This window comes from Capra hircus, chromosome 27, assembly GCF_001704415.2.
Source record: "Capra hircus breed San Clemente chromosome 27, ASM170441v1, whole genome shotgun sequence".
Taxonomy (NCBI): domain Eukaryota; kingdom Metazoa; phylum Chordata; class Mammalia; order Artiodactyla; family Bovidae; genus Capra; species Capra hircus.
In genome coordinates, this window is record NC_030834.1 from 29,861,701 (window position 1) to 29,879,116 (window position 17,416).

Sequence of the window (17,416 nt, forward strand, 5' to 3'; positions counted from 1 at the left end):
TAAAAATACACATTTGACAACAGGAAAACTTCTCTGTACCCTCTGAATCCCTTCAAAAGTCACATGTGTATCTGGATTGACCAGGCTTCTCCACCATTGGAAAAAATTAGGTCTTGAAGCAGAGCACTGCAGCCTCTACACATTCTGATTTTCAGCTCTGGGAGGCCTAGAATGGCAGAGGGACGAGTACTAAGAAAAAAACCATGAATCAAAAATAACTCCCCCAACACATTGTACTAATCAGTTCAGTTCAGTCGCTCAGTCGTATCTGACTCTTTGCGACCCCATGGACTGCAGCATGCCAGGCTTCCCTGTCTATCACCAACTCCCGGAGCTTACCCAAACTCATGTTCATCAAGTCAGTGATGCCATCCAACCATCTCATCCTCTGTCCTCCCCTCTCTTCCTGCCTTCAGTCTTTCCCAGCATTAGGGTCTTTTCAAATGAGTCAGTTCTTCACATCAGGTGACCAAAGTATTGGGGCTTCAGCTTCAGCATCAGTCCTTCCAAAGAATATTCAGGACTGATTTCCTTTAGGATTGACTGGTTTGGCCTCCTTGCAATCCAAGGAACTCTCAAGAGTCTTCTCCAACACCACAGTTTAATTAATAGATACTGTAAACTTCCCTTTTAAATACCACCACTACCCCACCCCAACTGAATGAGAACTATTGAGAGATACCTCACTATGAATTACGGGAATGTATTTAAATCATAACTTTTGAGAACAGACTTCTTTAAAGTGATAGGGCCAGTGAAGAGGTAACATGGGAAGGAAGAGGATAAGACCTAGAGAGGCAGCTACAGAGGAGAATGAGAGAACACAAGGACCAACTTCATCCATCTTGAAACCTGGCCATTTTTTATAAGATACTGAACTGAAAGTGCATTCCACAGTCTCTCATCTCCCACACACACCCTAGACCCTCACCAACCCTGCTCAGCCTGGGGCTGCCACTGGCAGATCTGACGCTTTACACGGGATATACCTAGAAGGCACCATACCATATTAACTGAGCTATCTGCTTCACTATACAACGTATGTATATGAGAATCTATTAAATAAGATTGGATCAGTACTTCCCTGATGTTAAGAATGCTTTAATGGACCGAGACACTTGGATAGCTGTCAATTCAACCTCCAGATACCTCCAAGAAGAAACAGCAAATTAAGAATTTACTGTAAAGCAACTATACTCCAATAAAAATTAATCTTAAAAAAAAACCAACCAGAAAAACAATAACACTTAATAGAAAAATAAGCATTCGTTGTCCACGTTCTACCCCTCCAGTCCCCATTTTCATCCCTACCCTCCAACTCGGCAATATTTTTAATGTTAGGAGCAAAATATGTCAAATGAAAGAGTACACTTTGAGATCTTATAACAGTTTCAAACATTCCTAAACATCTCCTCAGAAACACAGATCAAGAAACAGAGCAATTATTAACAAATATTAGTCATTTATTGATATAATAGTATGAAAAGAAGGAAGAGCATTAGAGTCTCAGCCTTAAATTTCTTCTAAATGTTTGAGCTATTTGCTCCACACATCTTACATATTTTTTCAGATAATGAGTACTTGGTAGTATATTTTTGGTAGTCATGACCTGTAAGGTTATTTGTCTTTCAGATGCTAATAGGACTGTACTGAAGCAGTCTTGTAGTTCTTCGTATTTAGTGCCCTAAAATTGGAAAATAAATGCACATTTAATTTGATAGGTACAGGTAATAGATCTGTATATTCTAAAAAATATACAGAAAAAAACATTTTGCAATTAATAGTTAACAATCCAAACAAAACCAAACTTTCTCACTAAAGAAAAAGCTTCATGTATATCAGATATACTTTTAAAATGTAATTTAAGAGGAAAAACTGGTTTATGAGACCAATTTTAAATACTACTTCTCAGAGTTTTAAAATTAGGCTAAAAGAAGCTATAACTTGATTTAGGATAATATTTGTGATAATGTAAAAAAAAGATATTTCAATAAACTCAAAATACTAAATAAATGATAAACTTCTGAACAGTCAGATACTTTTTTTCCTTTGCTTTAAACATATGTGCTAGAGCATCATAGAATTTCCTCAAATCTGTTCTCTGGAAAGCCAGAAAACTTGAAACCACACTCCTCCCCACCCCACACAAAATTCCATTTATTTGAGTGTGAGTGTGTTGAGGAAAATTCTAACTTTACTGTCAGTTCGGTTGTCAAAGGATAAAGGTCAAAGGACATGGAAAAAAGGCTCCACATGTTTGTTTCCCAAATGAATCCTCTACCAACTAGCCTGCAAAAAAATATTCCTATAGACAACAGTTAAACTATATAAATAATGAAGGGGCAGCCTTACTTTTGTGATTATAATAATGATGTTTTTGCAATCACTATCCACAAGTAATAAAGATGTACTAGTGTTTCTACAAAAGGCATATTAATTTGATGTCCTTTTCCTAATCCATAGTATGATTACAATTAAGTTAGAAATATGTAAGTTAGTCAAATTGGCATTAAAACTTTTTCAGTGAATAGGCAGAAAGGGAATCAAATGAATTCTTAGTAATTATGATCTTTCACATATAACAAAAGAATGACAGGCTGTCCTTTTCTAAATTATATTCTGAACTTCTAAGAACTTTTCAGTTTTGAGAGTGCTCAAAACCTACGAAAGATTCGAGTTTTATGATACATGAATAATATATACTTTTCCTCCAAGTATTTTTAATTAATCAGAATATTTCCAGTTCTCATAGAGGGTTATTTAAAGTTTAAGACAGAATAAGTATCATTAAGAGTTCACACAATTACTGAGAGTCTGGGGCCTATACAGAGATAATAATTTAATGAGTCAAAAGATCCTTTTAAGAAACAGACAATGTTAATATGTACTACTAAGTGAAATATATATATATATATATATATATATATATGCATGCTAAGTCACTTCAGTTGTATCCAACTCTTTGTGACCCTATGGACTGTAGCCCACCAGGCTCCTCTATTTATGGGATTCTCCAGGCAAGAATACTGGAGTAGATTGCCATTTCCTTCTCCAGGGGATCTTCCCAACCCAGGGATTGAACCTTTGTCTGTTTGGTACAGATAAATTAAGCTTTTTCAATTGAGAATTTCAGAAGATGGGAAAGAACTTCTATAGGGGAGGGCAGGTATAAAGAAGAAGCTGAGATTTCTACAGTCACTCAGATTTGTCAACTTTTGAAAGTGTATGTAAATAAAAGATATTACTCTGAAGAAATCCAAAAGCTGGAAATAATTTATGAGCTAACATTACCACCTTTTGACATTCAAAGCCATTATACTTTCAACTGGTCTGCTTTTTGGTCCACTTGGTGGATGGAAAACCTTAGCACTTTTGCTGGATGGGCTTTTCAATTTAGCCACGTAAGGGTCAGCAGAATGTGAAGGGTAAGGATCAAATGTTCCTGCCTTCATTCCACCAGCCTACAAGTAAAAATGAGACAGTTTAATGTGGTTCTGTCAAAATGCTTCTAACAAAAATTAGATGTGAAAAAGGTCATACATATTTGTGTACTGTACATGGAGCTGGTTTTAAAGAAAACTGTTTCTTCTGTTTAATTCAAATACCAACAAAGGGTCTTCCTACCACCAAGTTTATGGGTTAAGACACTATAACTCCAAAAGTTCTCTATTAAAATGCATATAGTTATAAGAAGGTAATATTCTCAACTATTGCCAACAGTTAATATACTAGTGAGTTTATCAGATCAGGCTATGAACTACACAGGATGTGAGTCCATTCCTGAGGGAGTGAGACCCAGGTCACATGTATTTTGATACAGGAAGAAGTTAGGGTTCAGAACCAGAGGACAAGAGATGAGGCCAAAGGTAAGGTTTATCCAAAAGGAAGCCTGGCACAACATGAATTCAGTAAACATCAGTAAATGATGGGGAAGATATTGAAAAAAAGTTTTTAATAAAAATAAAGGAACAGTACATAGAAAAAGAGAGTGAGAGGCAAACATAATCCACAACAGTCCTCCACACCAGCAAGGTCTGCATCCTCAGATTCATCCAATCTCAGGGTGAAAATATTTTTTAAACGAAGAATTCCAGAAAGTTCCCCAAAAGAAAAATTGAACTTGACATGCACGGGAAACTATTTACATAGCATTTGCATTGTATTAGATATTGTAAGTAGTCTAGAGATGATTTACATTATACAGGAGGATGTGCAAAGGTTACATGCAAATACTAGGCCATTTTATGTAAGGGACCTGAGCATCCTTGAATTTTGGTATTCTGGGGGTAGGGGGTAGTGGTCTTGAAACCAATCCCCCATTGATACTGAGGAATAACTGTACCATACATTGTACTTTTCTTATAATCTATTAAGAGAAGTCAATCATTTTTGACCTATATGCAAAACAAACATTTGCTTTGACTTTTTAAACTGATACATATCAACAGGATTTTCATCATATATGGTCACCAAGAAAACTCTATTCAATCACAATAATCCATTTAATTAGTTATCCTTTCTCTTATAGTGTCTAAGCCAGATATATAAGAAAATGTGACTTATTTGAAAGATATAGTTGTAATTTTTCAAGTTATCAAGATTGAGACATATGGATTAGTTTAAAAGCAATAAATAATAAGGATTCTAAAGAAAATACAATTGATTAATTAATGTAAAAGCAAAACAGATGAATAGAAAATAGAAAAATATATATGGTAAGTAAACCAACTCACCAGATGATGCTTAAAAAATTAACAGGTAAATCTACATTATAAAGATTGAGAAGCAGGTGGAAGAAACCTATACATATATGGAATATCAAAAACTGTAAGATAATATTTTTTTACACCTCTACATTGACAAATTTGAAAACCTGAATTAAATGAATGGTTCTCAAAGAAAAATATTGTCAAAGTGACTCAAAGAGAGGACACCTACAGAAAATAGGTGGACATCATGTAAGAAATTAAGATCAGAACACTTACTATGAGAAGTGTTTTAAATTTTCAAGGAAAAGATATATTTGATGCTATTAAACTCTTACTTTAAGATGCTAGCATCTACTTATATCAAAATAGAACAAGAAATGTAAAAATATAGACCAGTCACAACATTTATAATAATTGATGCAAAAATACTTAATAAAATATTAGCAAATAAAACACAGTATTACACTTAAAGATTAATACAACACAGTCAAGTGAGAATCATTTCAAGAAATCTATTATTTTTACTCACCTTATAATAAGTTAATGGAGAAAAACAAGATGGTCTAGATAGATTATACCAAAACATTCAACATAATTCTACAAACATTCCTGATTTAGTCTTATTTATTTAAACATGAACGCTAGAGGTATTCCCATGATCCCCATATCATGTCTAAACATTGGGCACAAGCATGACATGAGAGAGAGAAATATTGGCAAGGAAGGAGCAAAATTATTTGCAGATAATATAATCATATATCTAAAGATCCAAAGAGAATCAATGAAATACCTACTAGAATATAAAATTTAATAAAGTGCCAGTTACTTTAAAAAAATCAGATGTTTTAATAAGAGCAAATAATATAAGTGGATTGATGGGGAAAAGAAACTATTGACCAGGACCTTAAAATAAGAATAAATATGATACATAAATCTATGTGAAACAAAATATAAACATCTATAAGACAAATAAAGGTTTCTGTAAGTAGCTTATTTCTAGATAAGAAGATTCAAAGTATAAAAATGCTAATACAAGCTAAAATCTAAAGATCTCATTTTAGAGCAAAACACCAAAGGTCTTTTTTCCCCAGAACTTCACAAAATAATTCCAAAGTTCTAAATAATAACTACTGGGAAACAGTCATATAAATAAGAAACTAGACCACCCAATATTAAAATGCAATAATAATTAAAAATAGTTTGGTACTGGTAGAAATAAACATCAATTAAATAGAATGAAAATTCAGGGGAAAAAAACACTAAAAATGGGAATTTTGATTGGATAAAGTGGCATTTCAAAACAGGGGTGTTAATTATTCTATCCGTGAGATCAGGAACAATTGGCTCTTTAAAAAAAATTTAAGTCTCAGTATAATAAGCTGCACCCATTTTAAGTTTACAGATTCTGTGAGTTTTGACAGATGTGATTTTTCCAGTAGTCATGTATGGATGTGAGAATTGGACTATAAAGAAAGCTGAGTGCTGAAGAATTGATGCTTTTGAACTGTAGTGTTGGAGAAGACTCTTGAGAGTCCCTTGGACTGCAAGGAGATCCAACCAGTCCATCCTAAAGGAGATCAGGGCTGGTGTTCATTGGAAGGACTGATGCTGAAGCTGAAACTCCAATATTTTGGCTGCCTGATGTGAAGAGCTGACTCATTTGAAAAGACCCTGATGCTGGGAAAGATTGAGGGCAGGCGGAGAAGGGGACAACAGAGGATGAGATGGTTGGATGGCATCACTGACTCAATGGACATGAGTTTGGGTAAACTTCAGGAGTTGGTGATGGACAGGAAGGCCTGGCATGCTGCAGTCCATGGGGTTGCAAAGAGTCAGACATGACTGAGTGACTGAACTGACTGACTGATACACCCTTGAAACCACAAAGGCAATCAAGATATGGAACATATCCTCCCCTCAAAGCATCCTTCTGTCCATAAAACTGAATTTTGAAAAAGATAAAAGCTGGATCCTTACCTTGTTCTTTCCATCAAAATATATTCCAGATGAAAATTTAAATGCAAAAGGATAAGACTAGTTAAGAAATCAAGAATGCATATTTCACTAATGTTGCTGGGAAGGAAAGTCATTCTGAGAATGACATAAACTCAGCACAGAGGACTCATAAAATCATTATTTTATATGATTTTATCATTATAAAGTTTATATTTTATAATGATAAATCATTATTGCTATTTCTGAATAGCACAGAATACTATAACCAAAGTCAAAGATTCAATAGACTAGAAAAATTATTTTCAACACAAATGATAAAACAATATCCTTAATATATGAAAAGATCTTACAGATCAATATGAAAAAGACAAATGTCTTAATAGAACATTTGCAAGTAAAAGGAACACACAATTCACCAAAAAAAAAAAAAAAACTAAGGTATAAACTAAGTCTATAAACTGTAAGGGAGATTTTTATTTTTATTCACACTTGTAAACCTCAGCAGAAGGAAGACAGTTCATTTAATCACCCTTCAAAAACTAAAGATGGTCTGACTTTTTATGGTTTTGAGAAAAACTATACCTAAGATCTAGACAGGTACTTAGAAAATTCATTGTAAATTAAAATACTTTAGAGATGAGTAATAATTATTTCATAAGGGCATCATTATTCCTTATGGTATCCACATTCTATGACTTCATAATTTCATCAAAACGGGTTTCATGATTCATGGCAAGAATATAAACAAATGGGAAATAAAATAATATGACAGCAAGAGGCAACATTTCTTTACGATGCTTAATATTTTTTCATTCTAAAAAATTTAACTTACCTTTTTACCAGGAGAAGAGGGCTTAAAAGGGTTTCCAACTGTTTCTTTCTTCTCTGCTTTTTTAATTGGTGGTAAAGGTTTGTCAGACATGTAAGGATTGGTATCAAAATATTCCCTTGGGTAAAGATTTAATTTGAAAGCTGTCCCTTTAAGTAAACGATGATGTTCTTCATTCTCTTTCTGTAAATTAAGGAGTCTGAAATTACATTAGGTAGCAAAAATTACTCAACACTGCAAGTAACGTAAAGTTAACTTAACTTTAAATTTTAATATAAGCGTGCAGATTTTTTAAGTATATACTTCTAGGTTCACTTTTTTGAAACATTCCTTTGCTATGTTCTATTTTTATGATACAAAAGATATGCTTGCTTAGGAAGAAGCACAGCTATGATGGTTCATCTTGAATATAAATTTATTTGATGTATATAGATATATCACTTGAGCAAATCTTTATTAACTATCTATAATATGATATAATACGTTAAAAATAAAAGTCAGTTTCTAGTTCAAACCCTAACTCCTTCCCGCTTTCTAGCATTTCCCAGGAACACTGGGAAAACTACTGACCCTTTTAGTGTCACATTTTCTTCAACTATAAATGACGATTATAACATCCCCCTGACCCTTAATGCTATGATAAAGATTAAATGCGATTATGTGTTCAAAGTACCTGGCACATGGTAGGCCTTCAAAGAAATGTCAGCTTTTCTCCTAAGAATAAGGAATACTTACTTTTTACATTACAACACTTTTATGTTACAATATTATTTTAGGAAATTCAGGGACATAAAATTTCTGACTTAGGAATAGTAAGTTCTAAATGTGGAATGAAAGAGTTTTATTCTAAAGAGAGAAAAGTATCTTATATCCATAAACGTAGGATGAAAGACTAATTACTAAGCTATTGATAAAACTGCCTTGTATGTATTTATATATTAGGTATTAACATTCCTACAGAATATATTATTCTATTCTATGTAAAAAGTAGTTAACATTGAATTTTATATAAAGTGAAGAGTCCATACACAGAAACAAGAGATGACTATTTTCAAATGACCAAGGTTTCTGCTCAATTTAATAGAAAACCTTTCCTGGGTTTGGACATGCCCATTTGCAAAATTGGCCACTATTCTTCTATCTCATGCGTGCATGCGTGCTAAGTCACTTCAGTCGTGTCTGACTCAGTGTGACCCTATGGATTATAGCCCGCTAGGCTCCTCTGTCCATGGGGATTCTTCAGGCAAGAATACTGGAGTGGGTTGCCATGCCCTCCTCCATCTATCTCACTGCCATTTAAAGTCACCACAGCCAAAATTATTGAAGATTGCATGCTGAAAAAAAAACAAAAATTTAAAAACTTATATCCTTTTCTAGTCTCCACTTCTTCCCTTCTCCCCAGTACTCTTCCATTCTGTTCACTCACCATAATGGCCTGATCAGCCCAAAAGGACTACCACTACTTTCTTAGGCACAAAATATTAGGTGTGTTGGGAATACAGCTAAGGATTAGGATACAATGCTTAGAATCAAAATAGAGAAGAGTTGATCAGGCCATGCTGACAGAAGTCTCACAGCCAGTTTAGAGAGATGGAAGATAAACTATAGCAGAAATTAAAGCTCATCCAGGGAATCTAAAATCAAAACGGTAAAATTATTACAATTCCTAAACATCAATCTGCCATTGCCAACATAATACAAATAGATAAAATAAACCCTAATTGGATCACAAGTGAATTCTGTAAGTCAACTAAATAAGAGAAAGAGTGAAATAAGTTACAAGAGATTCCTTTACCTTGTTATTTAGTTTTGCTGCATCATAGAGATCAGAAGAGTGTGGAAACTGCTTACCTATGGTAATATTTGCATAGCTAAGGAAGGAAAATAATGATGATGACTTCAGGGTTCAGAAATTAAATTTTTAAAATTCAAAACAAATGATATGAAAGTATTGAAATATCTTACCCATATCCAGTTCCTTTCTTTCCTGGGTTTGTGTATAAATTCTTTCCAGGTGGCTCATATTTGTCTTTGGGTTTAGACTGAGCACTGAAAAACGGGACTGGTCCCCCTATGGTTCCATAGTAACTTCCTAATCCACAGCTTAAATACAGTGTAACAAGAACAAAAAGAAGCAAGTTCAAATAGTGAACTTTGTGTTATATGTATTTTACCAAAATTTATAAAATATTATTGAAAGAGGAGCAAAATATACGCAGTAGATTTGACTTGCTTAACTTCAGTAAGAAAAAAAAAAAACTCTTGTTATTTTTTTAATCTAATTTTCCCTATTATTCAAAGTCAAAAATTCCATTTTAAATGTTCTACATAAGCAAAGCTTTAGCAATCTCTAGGAGGTTAGAAGAGTTTACATTAGTTCAGTTAACCACAAGGATAAACAGACCCTTTGTGTGTTCTTCTGCTGTGTTTTTTCTAAAATCATTTTTTGTTTAAGCATAGTTTATTGACAATATTATATTAGTTCCAGGGGATGGGAAAGTTGAACAGGAAAAGTTGTTTTAAGGATAAAATACATATGTTACATGAAAAAGAAATAAAGTAGTAGCCCCAAAAATACACATTGGAATTTACATCTAAGAAGAAAAGTAAGAAACCCCAAAAAAGTAGTAATAATAATAATAAATAGTTCACACTTCTCCAAAGTGTACAAAGGTAGGAAAAGATAAAACTATAATAACAGAAAAGAAGACATTCTCTACTCTTAATAAAGACAATTTAACTTGGAAGACTGAAGCTTTACTAATCTCAAAATCACAAATAAGCACAAAATTATTTTTCAACCAATCCTCATCTGTCATAAACTCTAGATTGAAAGTCAATGTTACTGAGTGTGAATTAACATCATATTATAAAACTCAGCTATAGTATATCACATAGATTATATGATTTTATCAGTTTAAGGATTTAAAGGGTAAAAACAAAGGAAACTTATACTGACAATTTTTACAACTAAAATACTGTTAAGCCCCTACATGTAACTTCATCATGATTTTTAAACAATGTACCTTTGATAAATTATCCTTTTTACCCAAAAAAGATTTCTCCTAATTTCACATTTTTTATTTATACTTTTTTAAAGTTTTAAAAAGCAGAAAAAATAGTCAAGGCCACAGACATGATGACCCAAGGCAATTTTTTTTCTAGTCTGACTATTGCAAGATTTTCAACTAAAACTCATTTTCATTATTTAGTTGGCTTTATTAGTATAAATTGATAGAAAATAGTGACATAGATGACTAAAAATTTAATGTGACAATGAGAATCTACTTAATCAATTACCCTGCAACTTAAATCACCCAATATAACTGTCTCCATCTAAGACAAACTTAACCTAAAAGTCACACTTTAAAAAATGAGTCATACAAAAGTCAGTCCTACAGAAAAATCAACAATTTAGGCTGCAGCAGAGAGAGTGATGCAGGAGATAGATTTAAGATTTTCTCCCCAATACTTACGGCTTTTTCTCTCCACTGCTGGGGAGGAAAGCTTTGCTTAGATTTTTTTTGGCTTCCTCCATCATGTACCGTCTCCTCACTTGATTTGGATTGACATAGCTTTCACCTTCAAAAATCCTTGCAAAATGGGGATCAAAATAACCTGCCTGGAGATTGGACATTTCTTTGGATCCCCCAGGTAGCATCTGTCTATTTTTGCTTGCAGCTTCATTAAAAGGTCCTTTAAAGATAAAATAGGAATATGACAATTTTGAGCTCATTAATAAAAGGAAATGAAAAATAATAGAAAACTTTCCTGATCCTTGCCACTAGAACACCAGGGCAACAGAGAAAAGTTTCAAAACATGATTTGAGCTGATGAGTTTTGAGCTCTTAAATGCTGTTTCAAAATGGTCACTGAAAGATCCATATCAAAGGCTTCACTGACAATAAGAACTAAGGCATTGCCATAAAACAGTTTAATAATTAGATTGAGATTCTCTTAAACTCTGAATCTGAGAGCTGGAAGAAGCCTTACAGGTCACTGAATCCAATGCTTTCCCATAGAAAACTGTTTTGCATCTTGCCTTTTTAACAATTTATCTTAGAGATGTTCCATATCAGCATATTCTTTTTTATTGTTTTATTTATGACTTCTAAAAAACTCAGCATATTCTTTTTTATTGTTTTATTTATGACTTCTAAAAATCTCTCAGGTATTTATTTGGCACTTCATTTTCAAGAAAGTGATCGTGGATGGCCATTTTAGATGTAAATGTAAACGCTATTTGTATAGTAGAGTGTCCCAACTAAGGGGAAAAAAAAAAAGCCAACGGTTCAGTCCCTTCATGGCTGTGATTCCCTTTTTGGGCTTTCCAGGAGGGGTGCCAGTGGTAAAGAGTCTGCCTGCCAATGCAGGAGCGACAGGGCATTGGGGAGATTCCTGGGTCCAGAAGATTCCTTGGAGAAGGAAATGGCAACTCACTCTAGTATTCTTGTCTGAGAAATCCCACAGACAGAGGAGCCTGGAGGGCTACAGTCCATGGGCTTGCAAAAGAGCCAAACACAACCTAGCGACTAGACAACAAACAAAATATTCTGGGAGAAAACTGCCATGCACCTTGAGAATAAAATACAAATACCTATGAGGAGAATATATGAAGGTAGGATAGTCCAAGAAAACGAGCTTCCTGATCTAGCTTAAAAAAGTTATCTCTTACCGATACTGAAGTTTCACAGGTATTTTCAACTTTATACCTAAAGCTTTAAAATACAGACCATTCAAAAAGATCATTTAACAAACATTAAAATCAGAATTTTATAGAGGGAACATCCACTCAGGCTGTAAAGAAAACCAAATTATACTTACGATTAAACTGTGACACATATTTATCCCCCACAGTGATATATTCCATCTCACTGAAGAGGCCAATCCTCTCCATGTCAGTCTTCCCTCCTTCCACAGGCATGGCTGCTCCCTGCTGGCCGTGTGCTCTATGTTGGTGACTTCAGCGGGTTTCTTAGTGCTACTTCTATAGCAAAATTCTACTCCACACTGAAAAATACAGGAGAAAATGTAGGGAAAATGTGATTCTAACTTTCAGTCGCAAATAGTTTCAGTCTGAGAGTTAACATGCACATAGTTACATCATAAAACAATAGTCCCAAGCTATATATGGGGAAAGAATCTACTTTGTGGGGCTGGGGGGAATAATGGAGATTCAAAATTATCACCACGAACTCTCCCCTTGAGTCTCCAGCTGAAATATCCACAAACTACAAAGGAATGTTTACCTGTGGCACTGCCATTCATCTGTCACAAACAGTAATATTATGACGGTACAGTTCAGTTCAGTTCAGTCTCTCAGTTGTGTCTGACTCTTTGCGACCCCATGAATCGCAGCACGCCAGGCCTCCCTGCTCATCACCATCTCCCAGAGTTCACTCAGACTCACGTCCATCGAGTCCGTGATACCATCCAGCCATCTCATCCTCGGTCGTCCCCTTCTCCTCCTGCCCCCAATCCCTCCCAGCATCAGAGTCTTTTCCAATGAGTCAATTCTTCTCATGAGGTGGTCAAAGTACTGGAGTTTCAGCTTTAGCATCATTCCTTCCAAAGAAATCCCAGGGTTGATCTCATTTAGAATGGACTGGTTGGATCTCCTTGCAGTCCAAGGGACTCTCAAGAGTCTTCTCCAACACCACAGTTCAAAAGCATCAATTCTTTGGCGCTCAGCCTTCTTCACAGTCCAACTCTCACATCCATACATGACCACTGGAAAAACCATAGCCTTGACTAGACGGACCTTAGTCGGCAAAGTAATGTCTCTGCTTTTGAATATGCTATCTAGGTTGGTCATAACTTTTCTTCCAAGGAGTAAGCGTCTTTTAATTTCATGGCTGCAATCACCATCTGCAGTGATTTTGGAGCCCCCCAAAATAAAGTCTGCCACTGTTTCCACTGTTTCCCCATCTATTTTCCCATGAAGTGATGGGACCAGATGCCATGATCTTTGTTTTCTGAATATTGAGCTTTAAGTCAACTTTTTCACTCTCCTCTTTCACTTTCATCAAGAGGCTTTTTAGTTCCTCTTCACTTTGTGCCATAAGGGTGGTGTCATCTGCATATCTGAGGTTATTGATATCTCTCCCAGCAATCTTGATTCCAGCTTGTGTTTCTTCCAGTCCAGCGTTTCTCATGATGTACTCTGCATATAAGTTAAATAAGCAGGGTGACAATATACAGCCTTGACGTACTCCTTTTCCTATTTGGAACCAGTCCGTTGTTCCATGCCCAGTTCTAACTATTGCTTCCTGACCCGCATACAGATTTCTCAAGAGGCAGGTTAGGCGGTCTGGTATTCCCATCTCTTTCAGAATTTTCCACAGTTTATTGTGATCCACACAGTCAAAGGCTTTGGCATAGTCAATAAAGCAGAAATAGATGTTTTTCTGAAACTCTTCTGCTTTTTTCATGATCCAGTGGATGTTGGCAATTTGATCTCTGGTTCCTCTGCCTTTTCTAAAACCAGCTTGAACATCAGGGAGTTCATGGTTCACATATTGCTGAAGCCTGGCTTGGAGAATTTTAAGCATTACTTCACTAGCATGTGAGATGAGTACAACTGTGCAGTAGTTTGAGCATTCTTTGGCATTGCCTTTCTTTGGGATTGGAATGAAAACTGACCTTTTCCAGTCCTGTGGCCACTGCTGAGTTTTCCAAATGTGCTGGCATACTGAGTGCAGCCCTTTCACAGCATCATCTTTTAGGATTTGAAACAGCTCAACTGGAATTCCATCACCTCCACTAGCTTTGTTTGTAGTGATGCTTTCTAAGGCCCACTTGACTTCACTTTCCAAGATGTCTGGCTCTAGATTAGTGATCACATCATCATGATTATCTGGGTTGTGAAGATCCTTTTTGCACAGTTCTTCCATGTATTCTTGCCACCTCTTCTTAATATCTTCTGCTTCTGTTAGGTCCATACCATTTCTGTCCTTTATCGAGCCCATCTTTGCATGAAATATTCCCTTGGTATCTCTAATTTTCTTGAAGAGATCTCTAGTCTTTCCCATTCTGTTCTTTTCCTCTATTTCTTTGCATTGATTGCTGAAGAAGGTTTTCTTATCTCTTCTTGCTATTCTTTGGAACTCTGCATTCAGATGCTTATATCTTTCCTTTTCTCCTTTGCTTTTCGCCTCTCTTCTTTTCACAGCTATTTGTAAGGCCTCCCCAGACAGCCACTTTGCCTTTTTGCATTTCTTTTCCATGGGGATGGTCTTGATCCCTGTCTCCTGTACAATGTCACTAACCTCATTCCTTAGTTCATCAGGCACTCTACAGTGTGGTATAATTACTGTATAAACAACATCCTTCTTTTGAGAAGTTCAAAGTTGACTGTAAGATCTTAATTATATAAGGCAGTCATTTTTAGTTTAAACCCTTCTATCTAAACATACTACATTGTCCCTTGTATTAAAAATTACAACTTACTTTTACAGAATGCACAACACACCTAGGGCATTACCCTATAATTCTTGAATTTTTTCAAGTTTAAATGTATATAACAAATGTGCCACTTGGCGAAATCAGTTCACAACGGGGATAGATAGGAAGAGAGGACAACTGACTAAGCAAGATAAACACAAAGAAGAGCAAAACAAAAATCCACAAAGAATTCAGAGTATTTGTTAAAGAGCAGACTGCAACTATGAGTTCTTGAAATATCACTCTAAATATGCAACTACATATTTGGATGTTTCCTTTAACTAGACACGTTCTAAAAAGTTGGACCAAAGAACTAAGAATGCTTGCCTCCATTTCATGGTAATATTTTTGAAGCACCAACTAGATCTAGGTACTGGACACGTAAGGTGATGAATAAAACAAACTTCGGCTTACACTTCCCAGTTTATAATCCAAGGCAAGAAACTTCTGCTTTGAATTTATAGCAAGCTGTTTCAATGACAGGATTGCCTATTTGAATCTGTGGCTCATACTCTCCTCCTCCTTGCCATCCTACCTCTCATCACCTATGCTTTAAAACTAAACGTCAGTCAGTTGGAGGGCACTAATTCGATTTGTTTCATGTTTCAAGGCTCCATCTCCACCGCAACCTAAAGCCTTCCTGTGCTGCTACAGGGACTCAAATCCTTTAAATGGCTCATAAGGCCACTATCACCCTCATCTGTCACCATGGCAACCCCTCTCCCTGGAACCTAAGCGCCAATTGTCTTTCAGTTCTCAAGTCAGCCTCTCCAACCACAGGACACTAGCACATGCTGTCTCACTTTCGCCAGGTACTTCACTGTGCCTACTCCATTCTTTCCTCAATAAATACTGATCCTTCTGATTAGCTCATTCTTCACTTCCTTAATTCACTTCATCATAGCGCCATGTACTTCCCTCTCCAAGCCCTGATCATGGATGCTTATTTTATATTGGGTTATTTTACATTCACCTTGTAGGGATCTTGAATTAACTGCTGTTTTCCCTCACTTGGTTTTTCCAGTGGTCATGTATGGATGTGAGAGTTGGACTATAAAGAAAGCTGAGCAGTGAAGAATTGATGCTTTTGAACTGTGGTGTTGGAGAGGACTCTTGAGAGTCCCTTGGACTGCAAGGAAATCCAACCTGTCCATCCTAAAGGAGATCAGTCCTGGGTGTTCATAGGAAGGACTGATGTTGAGCCTCAAACTCCAATACTTTGGCCACCTGATGCGAAGAGCTGACTAACTGAAAAAGACCCTGATGCTGGGAAAGACTGAGGGCTGGATGAGAAGGGGACAGCAGAGGATGAGATGGTTGGATGGCATCATCGACTCGATGGACATGGGTTTGGGTGGACTCCGGGAGTTGGTGATGGCAGGGAGGCCTGGCGTGCTGCAGTTCATGGGGTCGCAAAGAGTCGGACACTATTGAGCGACTGAACTGAACTGAACTGAACTGTGAAAAGTGAAAGTGAAGTAGCTCAGTCGTGTCCGACTCTTTGCGACCCCATGGACGTTAGCCCACCAGGCTCCCCAGTCCATGGAATTTTCCAGGCAAGAGTACTGGAGTGGGTTGCCATTTCCTTCTCCAGAGGATCTTCCCAACCCAGGGATCGAACACGGGTTTCCCGCACTGCAGGCAGACACTTTACCGTCCGGGGGGATCTTGAATTAACTGCTGTTTTCCCTCACTAAACTGTGGGCTCCAGTGTGACACAGAGGGAAGAAAGGAAAGGGAACAAAAGGAGAGTTTTTGCCTTGAATTTTTCCACTACTTAACTCTTCTTGAGCAGCATTGGCAAAATTTTTCATTCACTTATTTAACGTTTTGCAAAACCCTCCTCTGAGTAGGGCTTGCTGGTAGAAGTTATAAAACTGAGATTTTAAAAGGCATAGATACTGCTGTTAGAGAGCTTATACTCTTAGACAAGACAATAAAGTATAACATAGTGGAACACGGCAAGTACCCTTCCAAAGTTATGGATAAAGTGTCTTAGGGGATGAAGGAGGGACAGAAAACTTCTGGGGAAAATGATGTCCCATTAGGGAAACGGAGGTTCAGGTATCTAAAAGACAGTACCTGATAGCTGCGAGTACCAAGTCACCTCGGAGAAGGGTACAAAGATCAGAGATCAGACTGTTTCAGCTTCAGTCCGACCCAAGCTGCAAGAGCGACCAGCGCCACGAAGCTGCCCCCGCGCGAACGATTCCCGCGCTGGACTTAGCCACGCAGCGGGTCTGCACGCTAGCCGAGCGGCGGAGACCTTCCGCCCCGCGTTGCCCCGGCTACGGGAGAATCCATTCCGAGAACGAACGTAGAGGGAGGCTAGGTGGAGGGTTCGCATACGGTCGAGGAAGACACAGACAGAAAGACGCCAAGAGGATGCGGAGGACCTGCGTCCATCATTCGTTTGGACTTCCGCTCCCCGCCCCGTTATCCCCCCGCGAGATCTGGAGTGGTGGTACGCCCCGTGACG

The 17,416-nt window shown here is 36.7% G+C and overlaps 1 protein-coding gene across 2 annotated transcripts; it reads right to left on the reverse strand.

Moving 5' to 3' along the window:
* Positions 1,443 to 17,364, reverse strand: C27H4orf47 (chromosome 27 C4orf47 homolog). Of its 2 annotated transcripts, XM_018042135.1 has the most exons (8): positions 17,020 to 17,364; positions 12,319 to 12,504; positions 10,971 to 11,190; positions 9,460 to 9,597; positions 9,290 to 9,365; positions 7,498 to 7,677; positions 3,295 to 3,461; positions 1,443 to 1,684 (listed from the first exon to the last, which is right to left on the reverse strand). In XM_018042135.1, exons 2-8 carry the CDS (start codon positions 12,416 to 12,418, stop codon positions 1,636 to 1,638), a joined length of 930 nt encoding a protein of 309 aa, XP_017897624.1. In that variant the 5' UTR covers positions 12,419 to 12,504; positions 17,020 to 17,364; the 3' UTR covers positions 1,443 to 1,635. The 2 variants fall into 2 exon arrangements, with proteins under 2 accessions (XP_017897624.1, XP_017897625.1); XM_018042136.1 differs by lacking the exon at positions 3,295 to 3,461.